This window comes from Aythya fuligula, chromosome 5 (assembly GCF_009819795.1).
Source record: "Aythya fuligula isolate bAytFul2 chromosome 5, bAytFul2.pri, whole genome shotgun sequence".
Lineage (NCBI taxonomy): Eukaryota > Metazoa > Chordata > Aves > Anseriformes > Anatidae > Aythya > Aythya fuligula.
The window spans coordinates 19,499,902-19,527,077 of NC_045563.1; the positions used below are offsets into that span (position 1 = coordinate 19,499,902).

Consider the following 27,176-nt stretch of genomic DNA (forward strand, 5'->3'; position numbering starts at 1 on the left):
GGTGCTGCCACGCCCCTCAACCCATGGGGCTGTAACTCAGTCCTGCCAGGCTTATGGTATAGGCCAGTGGTGCTCGATCCTGCCCTGCAGGCCTGTAGCTCCGTCCTGCCCTACAGCAGGGCAGTGCTGGGCCTGCCTGGCCCCATAGCAGCCCCCTATAGCTGTCCCACAGCCCCACATCCTCTTTGATCACAGCTGGGCTTGAGGAGGCACCCCTAGAAGCACCCATCCCCACGCAGGCCTTAAAACAACGCTTCGCTTTTATTAAAGTTCTTCCAAAATGACAACAATAAATAAAAGAAAGGCCGAGGCCTTCCACATATCGTACGTACATGGCAAGAGGGGAACTGCCCCGGGGGGCTGGGGGGCTCTGTAAAAAAAGACAGGTGAGGGCAGTAGCACAGGCCGGGTGCAGGGACAGCAGCGTGACACTGCACTGCCTTGAACTGGACCCTCATGGAAAAAAAACAAGTAAAAATAGCACCGCTGGCTGAGCGAGTGCAGGGTGGGGCTTCCATGAGCTCACGCAGCCCCGTCACCTCGAGCAGGAGCTGTTCCAGGGCAGGGAGCTGGGCCCTGGCATGGTGGGGAGGGGGCTGCCGCTAGTTGTGCCGGTACAGGCGGTCCCGGGAGGCCAGGCTGACCTTCTGGTGGTAGTCCTCCAGCTTCTCGTGCAGCTTCTGGTAGAGCTGGGAGAGGGGCAGGGGGCGGTCAGAGAAGGAAGAGGAGAGGAGGCAGCATCCCCCTCATCCTCCCCCACCTACCATGATGTTGTACTGGTTGGTGGTGCTCTCCTGCAGGGCCTGGAGCAGCTGGTCGATGGCGGTGTAGGGGAGCCACACCATGGGGGCCGTGGCCGACAGCGGGTGCTGGAGGGGAGAGGAACCCTTGTGCCTCGTGCCCGTGGCAAAGAGGAGCCCCTGGGCCACAGCCCAGCCCACCCCAGGCTGCTCACCTCAATCCCAAAGTACTGGTGCCCCTTGCCCAGCACAGCATCCACGTACTCCAGCACCAAATCCGCAGCCTCCTCCAGCAGGTCGTAGTTGAGGTAGAGGCGCAGCAGCTCGGCCGCATCCACTTTCTGCAAGCAAAAAGAGCCGGGGTCAGCCCGGCTGCTTTGGGCACAGCCAGCCCAGGGCCAAGGAACCCGATCCAAGCCTCAGGAGCAGGCACAAAGCATGGGAGGAGCGTTCCTGAAGCTTGCCTCTCCTTCAGGAGGTGCCTGCCTGGGCGCTTTTTTGGCCCAAGCCACCACACAAGCCATGCCAGGTGGTGACGCTCGCCCTGTTCTCACCTTGTAGCTGTTAATGAGCCAGTTGGGCAGAGGTATCCCGTGTGCCAGGAGCTTGTTGATGACGCAGCGATGGTACAGGCTGTTCTGCGATGGGTAACGCTCCAAATAGGACGACAGCAGCCGCCAGGCTTCATCCGTGGCGCTGCAAGGCAATATTTCCCCTCAGCAGCCCTGCCAGCAGCTGCGACTGCCTGCAGTGCCGCGGCGTGCCCCGGGGGACCCGTCCTGCTGCCTGGGTTCGTGTCCCAGCAAAGCGGGTTGTGCTGCACACAGCAGGCTGAGGAGGGCACAAAGCACGGCTTTTTGGCCACCCTGGTCCCTTGGGTCTGCTTTAAGGCAGCCACCACTCAGGGATTTACGAGCTGGTGACCCTCAGGGCTCCTGCAAAACTTTGCCTGTGCTCAGAGAGCAGCTCCGAGCCCCTCCACCAGGGACACGGGCTTACCTGGACTCCTTGGTGGTAATCAGTGCAGAGAGCTGGTTTGCTGCTAGCCAGTCCCAAGCCTCTGCCTGCGCCGCCTCCCCTCCCAGCTGCAGCTTGATGCACCTGGAAGACACAGAGCAGTGCAGACGGGGCTGCCTTCAGCCCCATCGCTCGGCCTTGCCACAGCTGCCGGTATCGATGCCGCCCCTCTGAGGCCCATTCCAAAGCAACAGCTACAAATTAACAGGCTTGGCAGGGAAAGACGGCTGCTTGAGTGATTCCTGAGCTGCTCTAAATGCCCTGGAGGATTTAATAAGTGATGCTAGCAAGCTCTTGGGCCTGAGCTTGGGTAAGGAAAGCTCTCTGTGCATCCAGCCATAGGAAGATGTGCTCCCCAAGAGCTCGGCAGGCACAACACAACTTCGGTGAGCGTGGAACAGCAGCAGAGAGGAATCCTGAGGCTGGGGACGAGCAGGAGAACAAGCAGCTAGCACAGAGACCACAGAGAAGAGCCCGTGCTCTGCCCACCACTGTTTGAGAGCTGCTCAACACAGCTTGAACAAATCTGCACGCAGCTCACTGAGCATCAGCAGGAGCCAGCTCACCAGAAAGATCTCCAGCTGCTGGCTGGGCCTGGGGGTGGGATCACCTGCGACTGTCAGCCCTCTTCGAAGAGAGGAGAAACCTCACCAGTACTGCTCAGGGGACTCCTTACTTCTCCTTTTCACACGTGAAGAGGAGATCTACCCCAAAACTGCTACAACAGTGGCTGCTGTGCAGCTTTAGCAGCCACAGGGAGCAGACAGGTTGGGGTAGCAGCGAGGTACACCCCACAAACACAGCATGGGGCCTCGCCTCGCCCCCACAAGCTGCAGAACCCTGCTACGTACTTGAAAGTGAGCCCCTCAAAGACAGGCGTCAGCGGCAGCTTGAACGTTTGGCACAGGGTGATGGCGGTGTCAAAGAGGCCGGCCCGGACCAGGAGAGCAACCATTTCCTCAGGAGTGGAGCTGCCTGTGGGAAAGCACAACCAGGTGAAAAACACTGCAGCAGCAATTCTCATCGCAGGGCCTGAGGCTTTTTCAGCCTCAGGAGCCATCCCTGGGGAGCCACTCAAGGCAGCAACGCTCCCTGTTAGAGCACAGTGACGCAGGGACCCGTTTCTGCATCAGCTGGAGAGGGACACAAGCAGCAACACAGAGCCCGCAGTCAAATGCTGGCACTGTTGGGGCAAGCAGGGAGGGGACAGTCCTGTCACAGCAGAGCTGTGTCCCAGCAAACAAGGCACCAGTTCAGCTCTGCCAGCACCAGCAGAAGGAGCAGTGGCAAAAGGCAAGATGAACCTGCGATACTCGGCTGCCCCCACTGAGCAGTTTGTCCCCAAATCAGCTTCTCGGTCCTCTCACACTCCCTTACTGGGAATTAAGTCTCCTGATGATATTTACATGGGAAAACTGTGCATGTGTTCCATAGTTTGTACTAAAGAGGAGCAGGATATACTTAGAGGGTCAGGGTGGGAAACAGCAGACTTGCAGGTTTCTGCTCCTTGAAAGAGAAAACCTTCGGTAAGCTGCATGTGGTGTTTCACACCTGGAGACAAACTGCACAGAGCCTGTCAGCTCCTGGTTTTGGCTCGGGGTCAGAACTCATTGCTCCTTCCTCGCCCAAGCTATGACAGTACTCTAACACCTCGGGGGAGAGCGAGGTGGCTGCTCTGCATCCCTCTTACCTGCCACAGCGGCTGTTGACAGGTCATGCTGCACCAGAGTCAGTCGGATCCGGGCCAGCACGCACTCTTTTTCCAAATCCTCTAGCTCCAGGATCTCGATTTGGCGCGTTGCTGCAACAGATGGACATGAAGGGCCCTCAGCATTAACAGCAACAACAACAACAAAGCTCCTTTGGCAAGGTGCAGAACCATTTCCACCTCTCTGCTGTCCTCAGAGGAGCCATAGCACGGGAAGCACCAAAGGAGGGCTCAGGTTTTGCTGCCCTTCCTCGCTGCCTCAAATGGTGCACCTCTTGTCACAGGCCTCCCACTCCTGTTACAGAGACAGCTTCCCAACTCACCTCGTGTGTGGGAACAGCTGCTGCTCTGCCTGCCCAGCATGTGCTACAAAGGAGCTCATTCAGAAATAAAACTATTTTTAAAAATACCTGACCTTAAACTATTCTAGGGTAATGCTGATGTGGGTCAGGAGCCCAACCTGACCATGCAGGGCAGAGGCCTTGCCAGCAGATATGAGCTGCACCAGCAGGGCTTCCAGAAACACAAACAAGAGTTTTAGGGAACAACTAATTGCCTCACAAAGGTGTTGTTTGTTTGTTCTTGTTTAATTAGAAGTTATTCTCACTGACCATATATCAAACCACAGAAAAGGAGGCACAAACTCCTTGGGGAAGAGCCACTGCACAGCAGCACTCTAACAGTGAGGCAGCAGCACTGACAAAGCTAACTTCCTCACAATCCCCCAAATTATTAATCTGCCAGAGATGAGCTGCCACGAGCCTCCCTTCAGCTCGCAGGGGAGCAGCAGAGCTCCAAAGCAAGGGGAAAAAGGTGTAGGACCACAAGATACAGGGAAACACCAGCACTGGGCACTTACTGGGAACAGCCGTGTACTCCCCATCGTGGCTTCTCTTCGGGGATGCTCCAGGACGCTCATACTTGCAGGAAAAAGCAGAAAGAGGGCTGACGGCCAGCTGGTTTCTAAAGGACTAAGCACCTGACACACTCCAGCCCTCAGCTCTCCTTTCAAGCCTTGATTTGAATCAGAAAAGCCGTGCAACTGCTGGGCAGTTCAGGTTACCTTTGTTTATCTCTGGCTATCAGAAACACAGTGCAGTGTTAGACGATCAGGCTGTGGTCACCTCTCCACAATCAGATTTGAAACACAAAGCCTGCTTCAGTAATTCTCGTTTTGGCTGGTATTTCAGCTGTTTGGATTCACCAAGATCTGATTTGTCCTCAACAAAAAGCAGTATCTTCATTTTCGTGGAACTTGCGGGGGAGGGGGGGGTAGAAATACTTTTTGCACCTTTTACAGGCACATTTCTCATAGAACTGAATTCCCCTCTTGCCCCTCTCTCTCCACATTAGGAGTGGTGTGGGACAGGTGAAAGCACATGGCCTTGGGTCCTGGTTTCAGTTAGGACAGTTAATTTTCCTCCGAGGAGCTGGTAGGGAGCAATGTTTTGGATTAGAGGTTAGGCTGGGCATCAGTCAGCGGGTGGTGAGCAATTGCAAGGTGCATCACTTGTTTTGTGCACATTATTATTAGTAGTACTATTATCATTATTATTATAATTGTTGTTATTTTCCTGTCTTAATAAGCTGTCTTTATCTCAACTCACAGGCTTCACTTTCCCATTTCTCTCCCCCATCCCAGAGGGAGGGGGGGGAGGGTGAGCAAACAGCTGTGTGGTGCTGAGCTGCCCGCTGGGTTAAACCACACCACCTTGCAGCTCTGACACTGAGCAACCCAGCAGCAGTTTCCTGTATGCACCAGCCCCCTCCCCCAAGTTGCCCTGGCTCCAAAAAGGGGCAGTGACACGAGGGTGATGGCTAGGACTGATGTGTGCGGCTGACGAGGTGAGAGAAGACCACACACCTCTGCTCATTGCATTGGAAACGATTTTGGAAGCACCTTCCCAGAGGTACAGCTCTAAACGTCCCTGCAGCCAAGAGCTCAGAGGTTTGGTAGCAAGCCCAGCGTTTCCTACCACAGCTCCTGAAGCTGGCTGCACTATCCAGGCGTACTCTGGGCGGATCAACCGTAGGCAGTTAATGGCAGCGAGGAAACAGTTCCCCTGCTTCTGGAGCCCCCGCAGCGTCCGCACCTCCCGGCCCAGGCGCATGCCGTACTCAAACATCACCGTTCCAGCTGCGGAGACAAAGGGGGAGCAATCAGCTCCGCCGCCCGTCCCTGCTGGTGCCACGGGGCAGGGCGAGGAGCATCCCGAGCCACCCCGAGCCTTACCCTTGCGGTAGTTGTGGCGGTAGATGTGGAAAGCGTAGAGCAGCTCGTAGTAATTGTGGGTCATCAGGTCTACTGCTCGAGCGTGGGACTCAATGATCCCCACGACCTGCGACACAGAGAAGCTCAAAATCCCTCTTTGGAAGAGCCACGGCCCCCTCCTCCCAGCACGGGCTAATTAATTACCTCATTATGGAGGTTCACATAGGGGAACTCCACCAGGTCCTGGAGCTGGGAGCGCTCACAGAGAACCACCACTAGCTGGCGCAGACAGTCCAGCTGCCTGCGGAGAGAACAAACACAACCCTTCTGGAAGAGCGGAGCAAAGAGGGACATGAACAAACCCACCTCCAGGGTGCAGGTTTTAAGCCATGAATACGCTGCTTTGTGATGAGCACCGGGGGTTTTGCAGGCTTAGAATAAAGAGGTCCCTTCAGGCTTTCCCTGTGTTGGTAACAAAGATCCTGGACAGCAGAGATCACCCCCTTCTGCCTGGGCCGCTCAGGAGGGCGGTCTCCCTGCCTCAGCTCTGTTTGGTAATGTTTTCTCCTGCCTCTATACCAGAGCTCATCCCTACTTCTTCCCTGAATGTCCGTGACTCCAGCTTCCAGCCATTCCTGCTCATCACACTCTTCTCTGCTACTCTGAAGCTTCCTCTACCCAGTAGGTACAAGCCAAAATTAAATCCCAAATCTTCCCTTTATTAAACTAAATTGATCGGACTCCTAAAGCTTTTCAAAATATAGTGCTGCATACAACCCTTTAGCCTATTTTTTTTTTGTTTATTCTCTGGATCAAGGGAAGAGTTTCCCTTTCAGTTTCCACTTCTGAAATCCTGCCAATAACAACCGTTCTTAGAAAAACGAAGCGTGCCGTTTTAAACACACCTTTACACAAGCTAAAGCAGAACATCTTAATGCAGAGGTCGTGCACTACCCTGAAGTGTCATCTTCCTTTTGGTTTAACAGAAAAATTGAAAGAGGCAGGCACCTACATGGACTTCCAAGACCAGTGAGCATAAAGGCACAAAACTGTCACCCACCTGCTTGGATCTGGGTTCTGTGTTAAGGCTACATATGCTTCACTGTTGTGTCCTAAATCCAAGTGGTGTTTGAAGATGCAAGTCCTCAAGGTAGCCTGAAAACACCACAAAGCATGTTTCAAGCTATAAAGCCAAGAAGAAATTCCCGTGTAAGCTCTCTGAAGAAACATCTCAACCCATACCTGGCTTCTCCAGTCATCTGCCGACTCCATGATAGCTAGGGAGGCCAGCTGGATGACCAGCTCTGGCAGGCCAACCATGTCCAGCAAGCGCAGAACCTGGGGACAACAAAGCTCTACGTGGGCTGCGGTCCTACCACAGGGGTCAGCTTGGGGAGGCTTGAAGAACTACTCCTAACCATAAAAACAGCCAAGAGATTTTTGCCAGTATTTCTAAGTGGTTAGACCAAAAAACAAAACATTTTGGTAAGCTGCAGAGGTCTGAACCAACCCAGCACAACAGGTCCAGGCCGTGGCCTTTCTGGAGGATTCACCTCTGCTGGAGCGTGACTTTCCTGAAACACAAACCCCTGTGGTTACAGTAAACCCCTGCGACAGAAAAGTAAACAGTTCTGTCCCCAAGTATGCACGCAGCTTACGAGGCAGAAGTTCCCTCTCCAAGGTCACTGGACAACTCTTGGGCTTTCTGAGCTTTCAAGTCAGAGAATCCCTTACGAGGAGTCTAGGTCCAAGCTTGCAGCTTGCCTGAACTACAGCATTACGTGAGAAGAAAGATCCTATCTCAAATTAAAGACGTTAATTTTAACTCGTCTCAAAGCTTAATAACCTTCCCTTGAGCAGCATCTCACATCTAGCCTGGACATGTCTGGCTTCTGCTTCCAGCAGCTGGATCTCACAGCCCTCTGCTGCTAGGAAATTAATAGGTGGAAAGCACCTAGCTTTTGTGTTGTAGTCACCCCCCAAAGGAGCTAAACGGGCTGCACTGACATTTTTCCCCAAAAAAGACAATGTTTTCTGAGCCTGAAGTCCCCTTCCCAAAAGCTGAGCAGGAAGCCCCTCTGCAAGCAGTGCTGGTGTGGAATGACTCGGTGCTCACCACGCACGCCGGATGGGCTGGGCTGTACCTTGTTGTAGTACTGCAGGCGCGGCGTGGAGACCATCTCGCCCTCCTCAGGTTGGATCAGCCTGTCCAAGAACTCTTCTCTTCCCACCTCTGAGACAGCTTGGCTGAAGCAGTCCAGGGCCTGGAAACACACCAGAAAGCAGCTTGTGCGTGCCCCTTGGGGGACTGGCCCAGCCTGCTGTACCGGAGAGACGGCGCTGCCCTTTCCAGCACCAGCCCACGAGAGCTGCTGGCCCCACACTAATGAGGGCCACCCCGAGAGCAGATCCCACTGCTCCCCTCCAGTCCTGCTCTTTGCCCAAAAGAGGCAGAGCTCAAGACTGATGTTTCCTGCCCCCATCACAGGAGGAGGTCCCAGACCCCCAGTGCTTGCAGGAGACAAGCGCCTCACCTTGTGGCCCTCACCCATGACGAGGTAGCACCTGCCCATCATGAAGCAGCAGGAGCCCATGTTCACGTGGCACCATGGCTGCAGCAGGCGGATGTACTCCTGCAGGGAAGGAGGAAGAGGAGCTTCAGTCACCACCTGGGTGTGCACCGAGCGTGAAGGGGAGCACACACGTGCGTGAAGGCACCAGGAGAACCAGCAGAGCAGGTGGGAGAAGAACGGTGCTTGTGGAGTAGGGCAGGAGAGGGAGAGAAGCTGAGGGAGACCAGAGGCCACAAGCTGGTTGGAGTGCTGATGGCAGCGAGGACAAACCACAAAGAAAACCACACCACAGACACTGGCTGATACAACAGGGCGATACAACTCACCCTGGCCCCGTGCCTGCTTTGTTAGGATAAAATAAAGGCTGCCAAACCTCGTCACCTATCACAAAGGGGCTAGGAGCTGTGATAAAGACTCAGGAGCCAGCATCCCTCGTGCCTGGGAGAGCTGTGTTTGTTCCACACGCTCAGGTGTGCCAGGCCCACAGGCAGGGCTCTGGGACGCAGCAGGAGGGACGTGGAACGAGGGCCAGGCAGCAGAGCCCAGGTTTTGCTGTCCCACCCCAGTGTTTGCGCACACTGCCACCAGCAGATACCAGCCTACTCCAGGCTCAGGTCTGCAGAAAGCCACATGGCAACGCATCCTCCGAGCCTGGATCCCCTGCTCAGATTAGCCAGCTACAAGAGATAAATCCCACCCCGGACTCGCTTGACAGCTTGTTCTACACAATAAGCACCAAGGACGGGTTTGGCCCCAGTCCCAGGGCAGCGTTTTGGTCCCTAGCCCTTCTCTGCGTGCGCCTGTTACTCGCAGGGTGCTTCCTGCAGTCACCTCTATTTGGGTCACCGCGTGCGCACTCTCGGGCAAAGCTGGTGTTAGCTCGCTGAGGTCAACGCGCTTAATCCACGTTTACGTGACCGACTGGGATCAGTAAGCGTAACAGAAGGCAGCGGGGAGGAGGAAGAGCCCGCTCCTGCAGAGACAAGCCTCTCATCTCTCCTCGAGGCAGGATGCAAGCGAGGAGAAAGCAATGGAAGGAAATTCAAAGCGTGCTCACGCCACGAGAGCACATATGCCAGGAGGCAGAGCGATGCTGCCTGAACCATCCCAGCATTTCCTGGCTCAGAAGCTCTGCGGATTTGACATTCTTCTCAGCAGCGAGAAGAACACAAAAGAAAGCAGCTCAGCCCCCAGGTGTAAGGGACTGCGAGAATAAAAGTTCTGCTAAACATAGGAAAAAACATCTCATTAATAGCACCCTGCCTAGCCCTGAATGCCTTGAGGACTGCCGTCAGTAGGGGAATGAAGCGTGTCACGTGGCGCTGCAGCCAAGAAATCATGCAGTTCAGAAGTAGAGCACGAGCAGCTGCAGCTACCAAGCCCCTGGAGAGCACAGGAAGAGACGTTCTCAGTTCCAGGAAAACAGGGAACTGCTCGGGGGATTGGACTTGATGATCTTTCAAGGTCCCTTCCATTCCCTAACATCATGATTTCTATTCAGAAATAAACCCTGAAATACAGCAGGCTGTGAAGACACCTGAAAAAAACAAACAAAACAGCTTGCTAGGCACTGCTACCAGGACACAGAGCAAGGCTAGTGAGGGATGGACGTTATCTACACCAAATTTTACTAGTGAGGACATTTAAGAAACAGATGAGGCCTCCTGAAGCTGTATTTCTGCTGCTAGGTTGCAGCCAGCCTTCTGCATCCCCTGTCCTGAAGGCAACGTGTTTGCCACGGTGCCGCAGAAGAGGGATTATCAGCAGCTAATGAGCTATTAGGTTACAGGCTCGCCGCGAGAGTCAAACAAGCTCCACGAGGATGTGACCTGCCCGCAGCATCCTGCTGTCAGACAAGCCCTGGGAGGCTGCAGTCCCCCCCAGAAAGGGGGCACAGCAATCCTGAGAGCTTGTGTCTTTCACTTGTTTTCAAGCAAATCCAGAGGAAACGCATGAGGCATCTTAAATAAATCCAAGACAAACTCTGCTGCGTTTTCCAGGTATGAAATATTTCACAAAAAGCCCTTTGCAGGGGTTGAGGTGGCCACTAAAAGAAAAAGGACGGATGCATAAGGAAGATGGAAGTTATTTGCTACCTTACCATTCACTGGGCTGACACAGACAGTGTTAGATGCAGATCTGCCAACTGCCCAGAATTGTTCCTCGCAGCCCACTTCGTTTGCAGGGCAAACTTCCAGCCCTGCACCTCCAAAGAGGAGTCATGGGAGCAGAGTGCTTGGAAACGTCAGTGTGTGTGTGTGAGCTCAGAGGGCAGCAGCCATGGGAAAGCAGAACAAGATCCAGCAGCTGGACAGAGGATGCTTTGGGGAGCTTTCTAAACATGGAATAAGGCAGCTGTGCCCAGAAATCACACTGCATTACACCACTGCATTGGCCAAAGCACAGACCTGCTACTGAAGAAAAAAACGTGTGGAAAGAGACCATTGCACTCCCTCCTGCTCTTCCTCTTTCAGCTCCTGAAGGCAGAAGCAGCACTGGTTTTGCAACCCTGCTGGAACGCTGCACCCCGCTGAGTCTGCCGAGGAGGAGAGCCATGCCAGGGTCCAAGTGGAGACATGCAAATAGCTCTCCCGAAGGGACTGCTGGCAGGCAAGACTTAGAAGCTGCAGCCGACGCAAGCACCTCTGCGTGGAAGGGAAGCAGCCAAGCAAGAGCTGTTCTTTTCAGGCTCTCGCTGACTCTGGGGCACTTGCCTGGCCAGCCCCTCCTGTCTGGGCAGCACAAAGCAAGGCACCTGGCGTTTTGTGGTGCTTTGCTGTGGAAGTGTGGACAGAGAGGCAGCACGAGGCACTCACCTGCAGCTGGGTGTACTGACAGCTCCCCATCAGGCACTCCGGGAAGAGGAAGCCAGGATTGCTGGGCCATCTGAGCAGAGGTTAAGGAACAGAGGGCAAGCTGTTTCAGAGAGCTCAGAGCGCTGGTCTGAAACCCTGCACATGCTCTCGTTCAGTTTGTGGGGAGAAGGAGAGAAGATTAAGCTGCTCTCTCTACAAGTCATTATTCTGTAATAAGATTTATCCATATTAGAACAAAGCCATTAGTACATCTAATCCACAACTGCCCAAATCGTGTTACCCCTCCAGATCTCCCAGCACCGCACCTTGCCAAGTCAACTTTCCAGAGCTCAAGGGCTTAAAGTCAAAAACTCAAATCCTTTGTTGTGCACCTCAACGGGATGGATTCAGTGAAATCTTGTAACACCCACAAATCCCATTAACACTAACAATGGTCACTTGTTCAGGAGACCTGCCTCCGAAATTTGGGTGTGGGAAACTTTAGGAACAAGAAGCTGGGCAGCGCACCTCGCGGCGGGTTCAGGACCAAGGATACAGGAGCGGCAGAAAGTCGGCCACTATCGCCGTGATGAGATGGGGCCAGTTCAAGCTTGTTTCAGCCAGCGAGGCGTTGGGTTGCAGGAAGAGTCGAGATACGATGTGCTTTCTGGCCACTTCCCGAAAGAAGAGCTCCACGATTGTCTGAGGGCTGGACACTAAAACACAAGTTCAGAAGCACAGGAGAACAGGGCCCGCAGCAGACGCCCCAGGCTTTCTGCACCAAGCTGCCACGCTGGGCTCATCGCAGATTGAGCCAGAGCAAAACAGTAAGCACGTTCAGCACCCAAACGTGTTGGTTTTGGATTTCTCCTGACGTCTGGTTAAGTCAGAGGGAGCAGCAGGAGATCAAAGAGCCACATACCGCAGTGTTTATTAACCACAGCTCAATTATAACATGAAAAAGAGCTGCGCTCTCTCTCTCTCCAGTTGTTCTATTTGCAATCCATCTGCGGCTCTCTAACACAAGCGAATGTTCTGCAGGGCAGGGCTGAGGGAGTGCTGATTTTGCTATCTGGCTCTCTTCAAATGCCTCCCTCCTCATTCCAGTCCCCTAAGCAGTGCAATCTCTCATTAGCTAACTGTTTTCAACGCCTCTTCCCAAGCTGCCACCTCCTTTCTGTCTTCCCCACGTTTCACATATTTTTCCTGCAGCACAGTGGCCAAACAGGACTTTCCTCATGAATGGGCCAAGAAATAACCCACGACACTGGCACACACAAAGGATGTTTTCAGTTTTGCTTTCATGCGCTGACATTTACGTCAAGGCAACTGCCTCCTGAACCAGGACACTCACAGAGAGTTCAGACTCCGAAGATAGAGCACAGATCCCCCAGGCCTGGCAGCAAGCAGAGGGAATTCTCCCCAAGCTCGCAGCCCTGCACACTGCTGCCACCGCCACGGAGCTTCCCACTTACTTTTTCAGCTCCCTGACAGGTCTCAGGCTTGAAGTGCCACACAAATTAGCTACAGCAGGCTCTTACCTGTGCTTTCTCCTCCTCCCTGCCCTGCTCATCTCCACTCTCTGTAACTATTTCAAGCTACGTATCCCTTAATTAAGTTCCTTTATATCCTTCGCCAGTAGGATTTCCAGCCCCCTCCCACTCCCCCAAACCGGTAGCTGGAAGCGTAACATTTTGGTGGTTTGCAGCAAGACTTTCATAACCTGAACAAATTATCAGGTGCAGTTTCCCACTCGAGCTAGTGGCCACGAGCAACACTCACATCTGAACCCTCTGGACTGCAAACTACTGGAAGCCCAGGCCCGTTGGGGGATGCATTTTTACACTCTCTCCCTTCCCTAAGCTGCTGCTCCTACTCAATAAACGCTAGCGAGCAGGACAGACCTCGTGTGACCCACTACACTCACTCCAACGTTGCAAGACACTTTCTGGTTGTTGTTAGTGGACAGCAAGACAAATAGCTCCACAGGAGCTGGGGTTGTTCAAACATGCGATCCATTAGCTCACTGCATTAGCCATTTCCCTTGGGTGACAGAGAGGGAGCTTAAGTAGTATAAATAACAGAACCAAAGAGCTGGCAAACTGTGGGCATCTTACCTAGTTTATGGGTTGTTAGAGCAGTGGTGTCTGCTAACTCCAGCACAGAGAGATGCTGCAGATTAGATTCCCTAGAGAAGAAAAAGCCATCAGTGAAGAGACAACAAAACGCCTCTTGCTTTAATTGTACTCATTGTTCAACTCGAATCACTCCTACTGCTGAAAAAGGCAACAGCGTGCAGAACAGCGAGACCTCAGACGGCAGAATTAGCACAAGGCGAAGAGTCAGCTCCAAACAGGAAAAAAAAAAAAAAAAACCCTAGCACAAGCTGACTCCGAGAGCGATATTCCCACAGCAACCACCACCGCCTTGTACTGGGAAGGGCGTTTCGAGCTGCAAAGTCAGAAAGGGCAAGGTAGGGACTCACAGCGTGTCGACAGGGACGTCCGACGCCAGGCACTGGCTGGCCCACCTGATCAGGTAGTACGACAGCAGCAGAGGGGAGGTGCGGTGCAGCAGGTCCTGCTGCGACTGGAACAGCTGTCCTCCTCCCAGCACCACCTGCAAGCAAAGCACATGGGTTGGCACACCGGGAGGCCAAGCAACAACCTAGGCACCTTGGTACCAAGGGGTCAAGTAAATGTTTTGTTGGCCCAGGTGCCGGGGGAAAGTTGGGCAGGCAGAGCTCTGTGCAAACAGAGCAATCGTTTCCCTCATCTGGCAGCAGCTGCTGATAGCAGGGAGAGCAGCAGCAAGGTGCTTGGCACTGCTGCAGTGAGTCAGAGTGAAGTCACAGCTTTGCTGCAGTGATGTGCAGGGACTGCATCCCTTTTTACACCTCAGCTGAGAGCAGTGTGGTTGGATGACATGGGAGAAAAAGGAATCCACACTTGTGAAGGACATAAGTGCGCCAAGGTGGCAAGGCAGCAGCTCCTGCATCAAGCCAGCAGCAGTCACGTGCCTTACGGTCTGTCAGAGCCTGGCTCCAGAAGGGCACCTTGCAACGTGCTTTAAATGCCACCAGGGCAACCTTACCCAGGAAGAAGGGGATTTGTTTTCACCGAGGAAACTACTGCAGTAGTACCTCCAAGCAAATTATGCTGCTTTAAACACCCCTGCACTTTCCTGGGGACCTGCTCCCCTCAAACCATCAGCACTATGGCTTGTGGGGCTGCACAGCCACGGCATCACCCCGGGGCGCTCTGCCCCACAAACACAGCTGCCATCGTGGCAGCTGCTGGCACTGGCTGGAGCAGCCTCACACAGAAGGCAAAGCCATGGCCTCTGGGTAACCGCTGCTGCTGCGAGGCAATGGAGCCGCGCGCTGCACCGCCGGAGAACAAGGCTGCGATTGTCAGCTGTGCGTGCCGGGCGCGCAGTGGGGTGGGAGGGACGGGGACTAGATGGGAGCTGTACGTGCTCAGGCAGCCCCGTTTCAGATGGGAGGCTGGAAACGCTGCCCTCCTCCCTCAGAGAGATTTGCTTCCTGCTTCCTGGAGGCTGAAGCATGGAAACCGGGAGGTTGGGTGTGAGCAGCGCACCGCTGCTTTGCTTAGGATGACAGGAGAGACTGCAGGAGAGAACAGGGCTTGCCCACGCCCCGGGCTAGTTCAAACAGCCACCAGGGCTTTGTGGGAAAAGCTCACAGTCTGGCACCAGCAGAACCCAGACCCAGAGTTCAAAGAGCGTCCTCAGTAGCTTGGAGGGCTGTACTCACAGGATCTCCAAGACGCAGCAACAGCTGTTGGAGGATCAACAGGTCCCGACAGATCAGGAAACGGATCGTGGCAATCTTACATACCCCCCAGCAAACCACGCTGACAGCCGTGCCGCTGCCGTACAGCTGGGTGAGGTTCAGGCGCATATTTAGGGGATGAGCTGAAAGGTAAAGTCACCGCGATAAGGGGAGGAACTCGACCGACAGGAAGACTCGCTGAGCGGCTGCTCTCCCAGCCCAAGCACGCTGCTTTCACCTCTTTCCATGTCAGCGTCTGTCTCGTAGTCCATTTCTCGGATGAGCACCCCGATGGCATGGATCGGGTTCCTGATCTCCTGCAGTTTGCTGTGGATTTCCTCCATCACATTGTCCCTGAAAAAGAAAAAAAGAATGACAAGATGAGGTTTAAACTCAAGAGGGCTCCCTTTCCACCCTTACCAATCCTCTCTGCAAGGGAGCGTATCTGATCGGCTTGGACATTCCTGAAGGGAATCCTTCTGGCTCAGCTTTATGACTGTGCCTGCAGGGACCGGTCTATTTATTCCACTCCCCCGGGCACCAGGAAATAGCAGCCAGATAGCTGGCATTCCACGGGGAATGATTTCAGGAGGATAGCACAGTAACCACATGGCTTGACCACAGCTCTGACCTTTACCTGCTGTCTGCAGGCTCTTGCTTTCCACACCGCAACAATCACCTAACGAGAACTTGTTCCTCTTCTGCCCTGCCTCACCTCAGAGCTGCCAAAATTTCTGCTCAGGAGGGCCCCAGGCAACAGCAGGGTAAAAAGGGGGAGAGAGCAAGGTGGAAATCCCTGCTAACAGGATGTACTCATGCTCCCCACCTCTGAGGTGGGGTGGAAAAGCCTCCCGCAGCACTGGGAGAGCCTGCGTGTTCTGAATGTGCTTTGACGCCAATGGAGGACATCTCCAGGCAATCCCTGCTCAGCCGTCCCTGCCTGCCTGCAGGGGAGCTTCTGCAGAAACGTCTCCTTACGTGTCATTAGCTATCAAGTCCTCCAGGATCTGCTCTGCAGCCTTTTCTGGAGGCTGGAGGCGGGAGCAAGCCATTTCCATTATGAATGCCATTTCCATGGAAATTGATTCTCCGATCAGTCGAAGGCACTGGACAAGACAGACAACATCACGAGACATCTCCAAATCTGCAATGAAAGAATCTAACTGTATATTTACAAGAGATTTCGAAGCAAAGATGGGAGGACCATTCAAAGCCACTCAGTTCAGACCATCATTGGCAAGCCACCAGCAGCCGAGCGGTCTCAGTCCCACGTGTCAAACTGACCCTGACCCCCCTAAAGACTTGGCAGTCGGCAAGGGAAAGATTTGGGCTTTACTATTCGGGAAATAGAAAAAATATTGATGCAGCAATTAAGCCATCACATTCCAGAAGAATTTTCTCCAGCTACAGGTTGAAAGGAAACAAATTAGCGTTTCTCTGCTCTTGCAGTGCACAATGCAGAGGGCTCGAATCGCTCAGCCCTGGTGTACGTGCCAAGCAGGAGCCACTCCTGCTGCAGCAGTTACCCTTTCGCAGCTGAGAGAGGATTTTCACATTCTCAGAAGCGTTCTGAAAACTCATGGCCAGGGGTTTATAGAAAAAAAAATCCCTGCTTTGCCACGCAATGCTTTGTGTATGTGTTTTTAAAGATCAAGTAACTTTTTCTGAGAAGTTTGAAACAGCCAGGGCAGGCGCTGCTGGCCTCCCAGAACCAGCCCAGGCCTCCAGCTTTCCTTCCATTAGAGCCAGAAATAGCTCGACCAAGTGGATGATGATGATTCTTATAAAAATAATTACAAAAAAGGCACTCAAGCATGAAAATGGAACTTAAGTAACATTTTCCACTGCCTTTTTTCTTGTGAAACGTCATTCCACAGGCAGCAAAGCACAGAGGGCACTGTGGTGACAAGACTAATGCCAAATTTTGCTCTCCCTAGCATTTACTTCCAGAAGACCAGAAACTGCCCAGTCCCCAACCACGGCTCACCTGAAAACATTTCAATAAAAACTTAGTTTGCAGAATTGGACAATTGAGCCCAGGACACCCTATCTGTAATCTTTTCAAGGAGTTTGTTCCACCAGCAAGGCACAGAGACTGGGGAATTTTACCAGACAGAAGGGCTCGCACCCATCAGAATAATCTGGTGGGGACGGCAGAGCTGAGGAAGCATCTGATTGAGAAGAGCTAAGGCTTCATATTGGGGGGTCACCAGCTAACGTAATATAAAAATATGAAGGTTTTTGATGGAACTGCCCTCCTGGCCTGGGCTTGAATTCACCTGGCAGCTTTTAGACTGATGCAACAACGCAGAGGACAAACGTGCGCTTCTGAATGCCAGGCTCCCCAGCAGGGCTAAAAGGACCTGCCAGGTCTGTCCCACAGACGGGTGGTACAAAAAAGGCACCGGTAGCCAGAGCCTACCCAGGCAGTTTGGAATAGCCCAAGGGCAAAGGATCACGTCACTGTCACCGAGCCACACGTGGCCTGAAATCTAGGATTCTTTCTCAGTAAGTCACCTGAAGTGACTCATGTCAGGTTTGCAGCCTCGATGTGATTTTTTTTAGTTCCTGCTCTGGGCTCCACAGCAGGTTTCACAAAATACGGCTCCCCTACAGATGCCAAAATTAGAAAACTATCTAAATATAGATAATCGTGGAGTGAGGAGCACTTCAGCAGGGCAATACTGGAACTCCCACTGTCCCTCTGCTCCAGGTTTCCCTGAAATGCAGCGTTGCAGCCTCCCCCAGCTCAAGATCTGTCTCCTCACTTACCATCAAGGATGGCAGCATCGTCCTCCATCAGCAGGTGCTCGTTAGAGAGGAGATAGAGGTGGTCCACCAAGGAGCAGGGTACAAAGAAAGACAGAGAACCCTAGAAAGGAGAGAAAGCTCTTCTTTGAGCTCCCCAAATCCACTCCTCAAGTCCCCAGAGATCTGGGGGCCAATGGGACAAGGAGCCCAGAGCCGCCGCTGCCCGGCCTCACCTTCTTCAGCAGGCACACCATGCTGGTGTAGGGGTTCAAGTGCAGGGCCAGGGGCCGCGAGAGAGCTTCCTGGTACTGAAGGCAGCAGGCGTAGAACTTGGACCAGAACTCCACCTGCAGCTGCCAGAACTCCTCCGGGGAGCACTCGTATTCTGTCACGCTGCCCTGGAACTAGCGGGACCAAAAGAGGACTTCAGATGAAAACAGGCAGCGCATGAGAGAAAAAAACTGAACTGCTTGAACCGCTGCTTTGTCCCCTGCGACCAGTGTCACACAACTGCACTGTTAAGGATCTGCAAAGATCCACTGCAGTTCTCTTCCCCACCTCCTTCCAGAGGAAAATATTTGTTATTTTTTTTCCACAAAGGATTCCAAAAGAGAACAGTGAATGAAAGAGACAGGCAGGCAAAGAGGATTTTATTTCCTTTAAAAACAAAACAAAAAAAAAAAAACAGAACACCTCACATAGCTTCTTTTGAGAGACAAAGAACAAAACACAGCCTGGGGTCACACTGCACCTAACCTAACTCCACCGCACCATCACAATACTACGTAAAGGGGATGGCAAAATGTCATGGGGGGAAAAAAACCTCACCTCGTTTTCCACAGCTAAGGTAACCTCTTTTTTTAACTCGTCCCACGTCAGGTCCATGTGTCTCTCAGTTCCTTGAGAAAAGATCTGAAAAACAACACAACAAACTTTCACTTTAAGCCAAGAGAGCTGCCTCGCCAAGGTTCAGGCAGCATTCAGCAACACAGAACGATCACACCAGCACCATCCAGTGATTTGCAGGATCAAAGTATGAAAAAGCATGGCTGGCTGCTAAATGCAGGGCACGTGGAGGTACAGCCAGCTCCACTCTGCGTGGAACCAGAGGAAGAGCCTGTCCTCCTGGCAGGCAGAGCACTGGGACGAAGGGGAGTGCTGCACACCATCACACCAGCTCTTATACTCTGCCATAGGTCTCATACGGTTGCAGCACAGAGAAACTAAAAGAGTAGCAAAAGTTTGGCTTTTCTGCTTTTCCTGAAAAAGCACCACCGTGTTGCCTTGCCCTGCCCTTCAGTCCCAGAGCTGAGCAGATATATCCTGAGGAACAGCACTACAGAGGACGAGCTCCTGCATTCACCTGGCTCAAGCAGCAGGCAGCAAGCTCTGCAACCTGCTGAGCTCTCCAAGGAGAACAGCTGCTGGAAGCCAGGTTCTGCCTCCCGCCACCAGGACACGCTGGCTGAAGTATGGCACAACAGCCGCTGACTTGCTTCAGTGACTCCTGACAGGTCCACAAACTGCCACATGCAAATTGGTGGCAGCCAGGAGTGCCAAGTTCAAAGGAACTGTGAGTAAGGAGAAGCTGAACAGAGAGAGCAGCGCATAAACGCTCCCTCACTCACCTGTAAAGCCTTCTGGATAGCTGCGTTAGTGAAACGGCCAGGCATGAAGAGATACTCTAGGTAGGTTTCCTGTCAAGAGAACAAGACAGATTTACCAAAATGTGCGTTGGGAAGACAGCATTTAAGACACTGCTTCTGCTCCTTCCTCTCATTCACAAGCTCATCCCCTGGATCTGTGTTTTTCTAGCTTTGGTTCACCCCGACGCCCTGCTCCAACCTCTCCCCTTCCACCCCATTTGCAGCTCCCGTGGCTGCACACGGCTCCCCACGTGCTCCAGACCTTGTTTATTCACACATCGCGTCTCAAGGCTCCCTCCTGCCTGACTTGAAATTTTTCCCTTCTCTCACCTCCTGGCTTCGTAGCCAGGCTTAGTGCGTTAATGCTGTGATGAGAGCCTCAGGCTCATCCTCTTTGCCTTGGAGTCATTTTGTAAGTGTTACAATACAAATTGTACACTTGAGCTGCCTTAATGCTCTCTTTCTGGGCAGAGAAACTTCATTAGTTCTTGTTGCTTTTATATCCAGCTCACCCTGGGGTCCTGATCATGCCGAACCGTCACCTCCTCCTCAGGCAGAGGCTGCACGAAGACCTGGTTCCACTGGCCCGCGACATTTCTGAGAATTACAAGAACAGGATCAGCTTTGCATTGCAACGCTCCAGCGGAGCGCCTCCGGGAGCAGTCACCCAAACCCAACCTGTCTCTTCCACAGACTCTGCAGTAACCTCGGGTTTGGTAAGAGAGGAGCTCTGACGGGTGACAAACGACAGATTTTGCCAGCAGAGCTCCACGGTGGCATCCCCAGCCCTGAGCTAACAGCACAGGCTGGGCTCCTTCATGTCCACTGATGTTCTCTCCTTCACACCTGCTCCCTACACGACTCCCAGACTGACCGGTAGGTTCTTCTGCCCAAACCTGAACTCTCAGCACTTTTTACCCAGGATGGAACTCCCTGGCGTGGACACGCACCAAACCAACCCTCCCAGCTTTGTAAAAATAAGGCCAATGTTTTCACATCGCTGATCTTCTCAAAACACGATCTTTCTTGGAAGAGAGCAGCCAGTTCTGCTGGAAGGAGCTGTTGGTAGAGCGCAGCCCTCCCTCAGACGCTCACAGCGTGCCTACTGCCCAGCTTTCTACATTTTTCACATTCCTGCAGCTGAGCTGTAGCTTTATGATAAAGCAGGACAAAACAAATCCTGTAATCTGCACCGCAGGAAGACACAGCTGTGCACGTGACATGCTGTGATGGGAAGAACTGGGAAGAACTCCTCACCCTCCAGTCGGCAGAGACAGGTAGGAGAAGAGTCAAGGTGCTAGCTGGGGGCTTTTAACGAGCAGTGCCTGGGGCTGCTCCAGAAACTCACTGCTCAAAGTTGATGTATTTCACCACGGTCTGGTTCTCCTCGTTGTGCCACAGGGCCCAGATCTCAGCCGAGGTTAAGGCAAAGTCAACAAGGGTCTCCTAGGAGAGAGAGGGCAGATTTACTTTTTTTTATCATACACGTGAGTACGGCAGAGACGCATGCAGTTAAAAACAGCAAAACATTCCCTCCTATCAGGTAGCCATGCTTTGGAGAGAATTCTTTATTCGCAGTGAAACCCAGGCCTCTTACTTTTCGGTGAGGAACCCTCCCCCTTATCTTGGTACTTCAGGGGAAAGCCCAGCCCCAGCGCTCACCTGGGAGGAGAACAGCGAGGATATGTGGTCAAGGCTGTAGCGGTTGCTCTCGGTGCTCACCAGCTGGAAGACACAGAACTACAAACACGCCTCGTAAGCCATCTTGCTCGAGAGCAGCTACACCAATAGCCAGCATGCAGCCGGGAAAAAAAAAAAGCTCCTCTCCTGTCCTGTTCCTTGCCTGATGCCACCGTCCCCAGGGCCCTGCTGCTGCAGCTGCCTGGCCAAGGGCCAAGCAGAGCACGCCAGGAGCTGGCCGGGCCGAGCCCATGCTCTGCGCCGCGCGCTGAGGTCCCTGACTTCAGCCTTGTTGGCAAGGACGCCATGATCTGCCCCGACTTGAAGGATTTTTAGTTGTATTTTGAAAGACTGGACTAAAAAAACGGTAACAGTGCTGGTTCCTGCTTGTGACAACACGACGCGGGCAAGAAAGGAGATGGAAAAAGCCTCGGATCTGCAGGGCAGCTGCTGCAAACCGAGCTCTGCACGTTCCTACAGGAGCAGGCAGAGCGCTGGGGGGACGGCGCAAGTCACAATGCACAGAGTACAACTCCGCACTCCAATCCCCCGGAGAAACAAAAGGGCAAGCTGTCCCACAGATGAGCGCCGTCATCCTGTCCTGCTAAATTTATTATTGACTGCACGAAGTGGGAGCTGCAGAGAAATCAACGTTTGGCAACACGCAGAGATGCGTTTGTGCGCTCCCAGGAGCCCGACACACACTCACGCTCTCAGCGTTTCCACGCTTTTAGCTCCTTTCAGACCTTTCCCACGGCACGTCTGTTCTGGTAGCATCCCCAAAACACACGAGGTGCATGAGCTTAATCCCACAGGGAACTCCACCCCCAGGGCGAGGGCGCACGTGCCCTGCAGTACTTGGAGGACAAAAAAGTCTCCTCCAAGTGCCACCACCACCCCATCGAGGCAGCCAGGAAACCTTTCTGTCTTTTTTTGCCTTGTGCACGGCCTCCGAGGAGGACGGCTGCAATTCCAGCACTCACGGTGAGGAAGCCCCGTTGCTCCATACCTGCCCTCGCTTGGGCGCGTGCAGGTACACGCCGAGGTAAAGCCCCAGGGACTGGGAGAAGGCCAGCCGCAGGCGGTGCCCGGTGCCAGCCGCGAGCCGCAGGTCCCTGCTGACGGGCACGAACTCCAGCAGATCCGCAACCATCAGGCACATCTGATCCTGCGGGGAACACGGGAGACAGCGCCACGTAACCCCACTGCGCCCCTCCAGGAGCAGCGCGGCCAGACCCTGCACAGATCCGCCCCCACAGGGTGTGCGTAAAGCACCCGCACGCGTGCTGGAGCCGCTCTCCCCACCTCACCTGCGCTCTCCCACCCAGCCTGAATACCACCCAGCCTCCTCCCCTCCCTCGCCACGCACGCATTCCAGCACAGACGGGCCATGAAAGCAGTTGTGCTGCTCCATTAGCTCTGGCACCGACTTTTGGAGCGAGCTGCACGCAGCGAGCAGAGCTTTTATTAACTTTTGGGGAAAAGGGGCCATGTTACGAAGACGCTCTCATTACCACAGCAGCAGAAAGCACATTTGGTGTGCTGCCTCTTACCTTGGGGAGCTCCCACCTGCCTGGACACTCCCCTAAGTTTGGAAATAACCCCACGCTACCCGTTACACTACGTAGAGAAAACCCACCTGCCTCCAAGGTGTGACTACAAACACCCAGTGACAGATCGGACAAACTCTGCAGAAGTTCACCCAAGCAGTTTAACAGGAGGTAAGTGCCAAGGACCCAGTCTTTGCTTCTCCAGCCTCAAAACATCACCCAAGCACTGAAGGAAGACGCTGCTCCCTGAGCCCAGGCCTCACTCACCTTGTAGGACCACATCCTGAGCTTGTGGTCCTGGCAGAGAGCAAAAACAAAGGCATCGTGATCCAGGCAGTGCACGGAGAGGCTGATGGGCAGGTCTGAGGGGCCGCAGTCACCCCTGAAAGCACAGGTTGTTATCGCAGCAGGTTAAAAGGAAGCCAGGGCACAGCTCCAGGACATGGGTTAAACACCGTGATGGAAACCCCAGGGTTAAGAAAACCAAAAGCCAGCTGTCTGGGACCGTGAGCAAGGAGTGTTTTAGGACCACGTGGGCCAGCACAGAGGGGCCCCCACGCTGCTAACGCCCACTTCTTCAGCAGAGCTGCCACATCCCCCCCAGCCCCTGCCTGCAGAAGGCAGGTGAAGGACCCAGCTGCAAGCAGGGGCACGGCCAGCCCCAAGCAACGCGCCCCGACGGTCGCCACATCACCTCCCACTAACGGGGCCCCCAAGCGTGGTCGTACAACCCCAGAAGGAGCCCAGCCTGCACCGACAGCAACGGGCCTGACATTTCGGAGCAAGGACGAGAACCTCCAACTGCTGTAATCCTTAATCTGCGCTGGCTGCGAGCCACGTCCTGGGCAAATCCTCGGAGGCCAATTACTCGCTATAACACGCTCACAGACGCAAAGAATCAGCAGCCCCCCATTAAGATGGGCTAATCCAGCCTTCACGTCCCAGCTTCGGCACTGCGACAGGGCCTGTGACCCAGTTAACTTTTCTGACAGCGTTCACAGACGCTGACTTACCCGCCTTTGACTTCAGCCAGAACCGACACCTCCCCCTACATGAGGGAATTTAAAAAAAACAGAGCTAACTCCGCCCATTTGCCCCCAAACACCAACCTGATGGCAGTCGGCATCCACCCGGTAAGGAAGCGCTGCACCACTGAGCTCTGCTTCAGTTCCACCACCGAAACCGTTCCTTGCAAAAATAAAAGCAACATTGAGAAACAAACACGCTGGGGGCTGGCCGACAAAATATTTGCAGAGAAGACACACGCGACAAAAATCAAACCAAAGGAGCTGGAAAAGGGAAGGCCACGTCCTTCTCCACATCTTTACCTGGCACATCGTGAGGGGGCAGCTTGATGACGAAGATGCCCCCCGTCGCAGAGGGCAGCGCGAACAGAGCCTCCCCCTCGCTGCTCAGCCAGGCCGCCGAGGCCACCGAGTTGGAGGCCAGGCCCGGCACGTTGGGGATCAGGTAGTAATTGGCAGGGTCTCTGAAGTTGATTTTGCCGATATCTGTAAACACGGACTGGATCTGGCTCTCCATTAGCAGCTCCTGAAGGAGGGAAACAGAAAACAGAGTAAGCCTTGAAGGACCTGCCACTTGAAGCACCCTGCCACTTGTCTTCCTTACTTTTAAGCCATGACAGCTGCTCTCGGAGAGCAGCTGGGGTCTTAGAACATGTGGTTTCCCAGCAGAGCGGTCACTCGCTCCCTCCTCCAGCAGCGCTTTGTCCCCAGTGCCACCACACCAGGCCCAAGCACCACCAGCAGAGCTGCTCCCACCCTCAGAGCCTCATTTCCAGCAATTCCCACGGCCGCTGCCTTGCCCGCAGCCTGGGCAAGTTTGGTTCTGAGCAAAGCAAGAGACCGACAGCTGGCTTGTCCTATATTGGGCTGATTTTCCAGTAGCTCTCATTTCTGTGCACAGAGCTGCCATGCGCTGATCAACGCACGGCTCTATCTGGCCAGGAATTAGAGCACTCCGGTCATTCCTGATGATTGTCAATCAATTTAACTGAAAAATACCACCTTGGATATTGTTTGAGTAAAAAACTAAGCCATAGAGTTTCCCCCCCTGTGAAGTCACAAGATTTTGACAGGCTCCAGCTCCCCGCCTCTAGGCACACGCGGTGGTTCCAGCCCAGGGTACAAACCCCACTCAGAAAGAAATCAATAAAAGTGCTGCAAAGGCAGCCACTCGGCACCTCCTACAAGCAGACAGATGCCCAGCCACTTTTCGAGCAACGCCGTGACTTCCCCAAGCCCCCTCCTCTGTTTTCATTGTTGAAGAAAGCGCAGGACAGCCTGGCTCTGCCCACCCCCAGCCCACTCCAGGGATGGGGTGAGCACAAGGGGCAGCCTCGCTGCTGTGCAACCGCTTTTCAATGAAAACCAGAACATCAGCGTGCTACCAACACCGCTTTGGTGTGTTGATATCCGAAATGCAGCACCGGATGAACTGCAGGGAAGGCAGCTTCTATTTCTGCACCGTGTTTAAGCAACGAGCCAAGCTCTCTGAGCCATGTTCAGGTGTGGGACAGTCTCCGAGTACTCACGCTGCGATAGGAGCAAGCCGGATGGGGCAACACCACGCGGTGCACGCTCTGCACGGTGACCAGCAGCACGACCAGGTGGCTCTGCACCTCGCAGATGTGCACGCCGCCCGGCAGCAGCGGGCAGCCCTGGATGCGCAGCCGCACGGCGTTGTTCAGCAGCTCGTTGTCCAGGGACTCCTCCACCAGCTCCAGCGTGTCCCCTGATGTCGTCCTGAGGGGAAAGAGGTTTGGGGTGAGGGGAGGACCGAGCTGGGGGCAGGCAGGGACAGGGAGGGGAGCCAGGGGCCCTCACATGCCCCCCTCTGACAGTAATTACCCCAAAGCTCAACTCTACCTGCCCCAAAGCCCCCTACATACCCCCCCCGACCTTAACTGCCCCAAAGTCCCTTTCATCCCCTCAACCCCCCCCCAACGCTACCTGCCCCAAAGACCCCCACATACCCCACTCTGACCCTACCTGCCCCAAAGCCCAACCCTTCTTGCCCCAAAGCCCCCCCTAGATGCTATCAGCCCCAAAGCCCCCTCCTGCCCCCCTCTGACCCTCCCTGCCCCGAAGCCCGACTCTACCAGCCCCAAAGCCCCCCCCACATCCCCCTCTGTCCCTACCTACCCCAAACCCCGACCCCTCCTGCCCCAAAGCCCCCCCATCCTCCCCTCCTCCTCTACATATCCCAAAGCCCCCTCCACACCCCCTCATCCCCTCCCTGCCCCAAAACCCGCCCCTACCTCCCCCAAACCCCCCCCCATCCCCTCAGCCCCCCCCCCCTTCCCCTCACTCACCACCTGACGAAGCGGTTCCTGGTGGCGGCCCCGAGCTGCGCGCACTCCCGGTAGCAGAACCCGCCGGCGCTGTCCCCGTAACGCCCCAGGGGGAGCGGCGAGGTGCCGGGGGGGCTGAAGGCCACCTCCCGCCACCGCCTCGGCGGGGCCCGGGCCGCGGGGCCCAGCTCCAGGCAGCTGCGCTCCGCCAGCCCCGCCGCCATCTTGTCGGCCGCCTTCCCGCCCGGGCCGCGCGGGGCACCACGGGAAATGGAGGACGAGGGGAGGGGGGCGTGGCCTAACGGGGGGAGGGCGTGGCCTAATGGGGGGAGGGCGTGGTTAAGCGGAGCAGACGGGGAGCGAGGCAGAGAGCGGGGTGGGCGTGGCTTCGGGGAAGTGGGCGTGGTTTGAGGGCGAGTGGACGTGGCTTTGGGGGTGCGTGGGGGCTGTTTGAGGGCGAGTGGGCGTGGCTTTGAGGAGATGGGCGTGGCTTGAGGATGAACGCGCGTTGTTCAGATGCTCAGTGGGCGTGGCTTAGAGGTTGAGTGGGCGTGGCTTAATGCTGACTGGGCGTGACTATATGCTGAAAGGGCGTGGTTTTGTGCCGAATGGGCGTGGCCTCACCGCGGAGGCCCCGCCCATCGCCCCCTCCCCGCTCCCCCCCCCCCCTCCCTTGGCGCTGCCCCCACGCGTGTCCGCGCCCCCCCCCCCCCCCGTTTGGGTGCCGCACCCCGGGGTGCCGGGGCCGGGCGGGGCGGGCGCTGCCGCTGTCCCCGCCCCCGGGGCTCGCCCGCCGCTTCCTGCGGGCACGGCCGGGACGGGGCGGCGGCGGCGGAGCGCGGTGGGTGAGTGCGCGGGGAGGGGGTCCCCGTGGGAGGGGTGTGGGGGGGGGTTTTGGGGTGCCCGGGGCACGCGGGGCTCGGGTTTGGGGCTTTTGGGGTCTTGGGGTGCTCGCCCCGTGGGGCTGCGGTGCCTGGGTTCCGGGCTGGGGGTCCCCGTGGGGATGGGGGCTGGGGGTCCTTGGGGTGCCCGGCACCGTGGGTCCCCGTGGGGTTGGGGTCTGTGGGTGCAGGGGGTGCCTGGAGCCGTGGGTCCCCATAGGGATGGGGTCTGGGGGTCCCACGCGCTTTGAGTCCCTGTAGGAGTAGAGGTTGTGGACCCCATGGTGCACGGTGCTGTGGGGTGGGAGCTGTGGGGTCCCGTGGGGCTGGGGTCGGGGGTCGTGGGGTGCCAGAGTGCTTTGGGTCCCACGGGGGAGGGATCCGCGGGTCCCCGTGGGGCTGGGGGTGACGGGGAGTCCCGTGGGGACGGGGCCCCGCTGTGCCGCCCCGCCGGTGCCCCGCGTCTGTGGGGCCGCCGGAATCCTGGAAAAAGCCTGGAAATGGTGAAAGCGCCTGC

The 27,176-nt window shown here is 55.1% G+C and overlaps 1 protein-coding gene across 1 annotated transcript; it reads right to left on the reverse strand.

Annotated features, from left to right (window-relative positions):
* Nucleotides 1-242: 242 nt before the first annotated feature.
* On the reverse strand, nucleotides 243-26,002 carry NUP160 (nucleoporin 160). The gene is made up of 35 exons (XM_032189084.1): nucleotides 25,800-26,002; nucleotides 25,020-25,230; nucleotides 23,794-24,016; nucleotides 23,575-23,653; nucleotides 22,733-22,847; nucleotides 21,925-22,083; nucleotides 20,898-20,975; nucleotides 20,584-20,681; nucleotides 19,748-19,832; nucleotides 19,218-19,286; nucleotides 18,418-18,501; nucleotides 17,823-17,993; nucleotides 17,611-17,710; nucleotides 15,817-15,982; nucleotides 15,077-15,192; nucleotides 14,821-14,981; nucleotides 13,531-13,664; nucleotides 13,163-13,233; nucleotides 11,602-11,761; nucleotides 11,067-11,136; nucleotides 8,212-8,310; nucleotides 7,822-7,941; nucleotides 6,920-7,015; nucleotides 6,738-6,832; nucleotides 5,882-5,978; nucleotides 5,699-5,804; nucleotides 5,442-5,602; nucleotides 4,325-4,385; nucleotides 3,448-3,558; nucleotides 2,609-2,732; nucleotides 1,740-1,841; nucleotides 1,295-1,436; nucleotides 956-1,081; nucleotides 765-869; nucleotides 243-689 (listed from the first exon to the last, which is right to left on the reverse strand). Exons 1-35 carry the CDS (start codon nucleotides 26,000-26,002, stop codon nucleotides 603-605), a joined length of 4,185 nt encoding a protein of 1,394 aa, XP_032044975.1. The 3' UTR covers nucleotides 243-602.
* Nucleotides 26,003-27,176: the final 1,174 nt, after the last annotated feature.

Excerpts from the sequence above, each read along its gene's own strand:
- NUP160 (XM_032189084.1), bottom strand. The coding sequence starts at position 26,002 with ATGGCGGCGGGGCTGGCGGAGCGCAGCTGCCTGGAGCTGGGCCCCGCG. Across the intron at positions 19,833-20,583 it reads AAATACATCAACTTTGAGCA|AAATGTCGCGGGCCAGTGGA; the intron begins GTGAGTTTCTGG and ends TGTAATTCTCAG. Across the intron at positions 11,762-13,162 it reads TCTAACAACCCATAAACTAG|TGTCCAGCCCTCAGACAATC; the intron begins GTAAGATGCCCA and ends CTTGTGTTTTAG.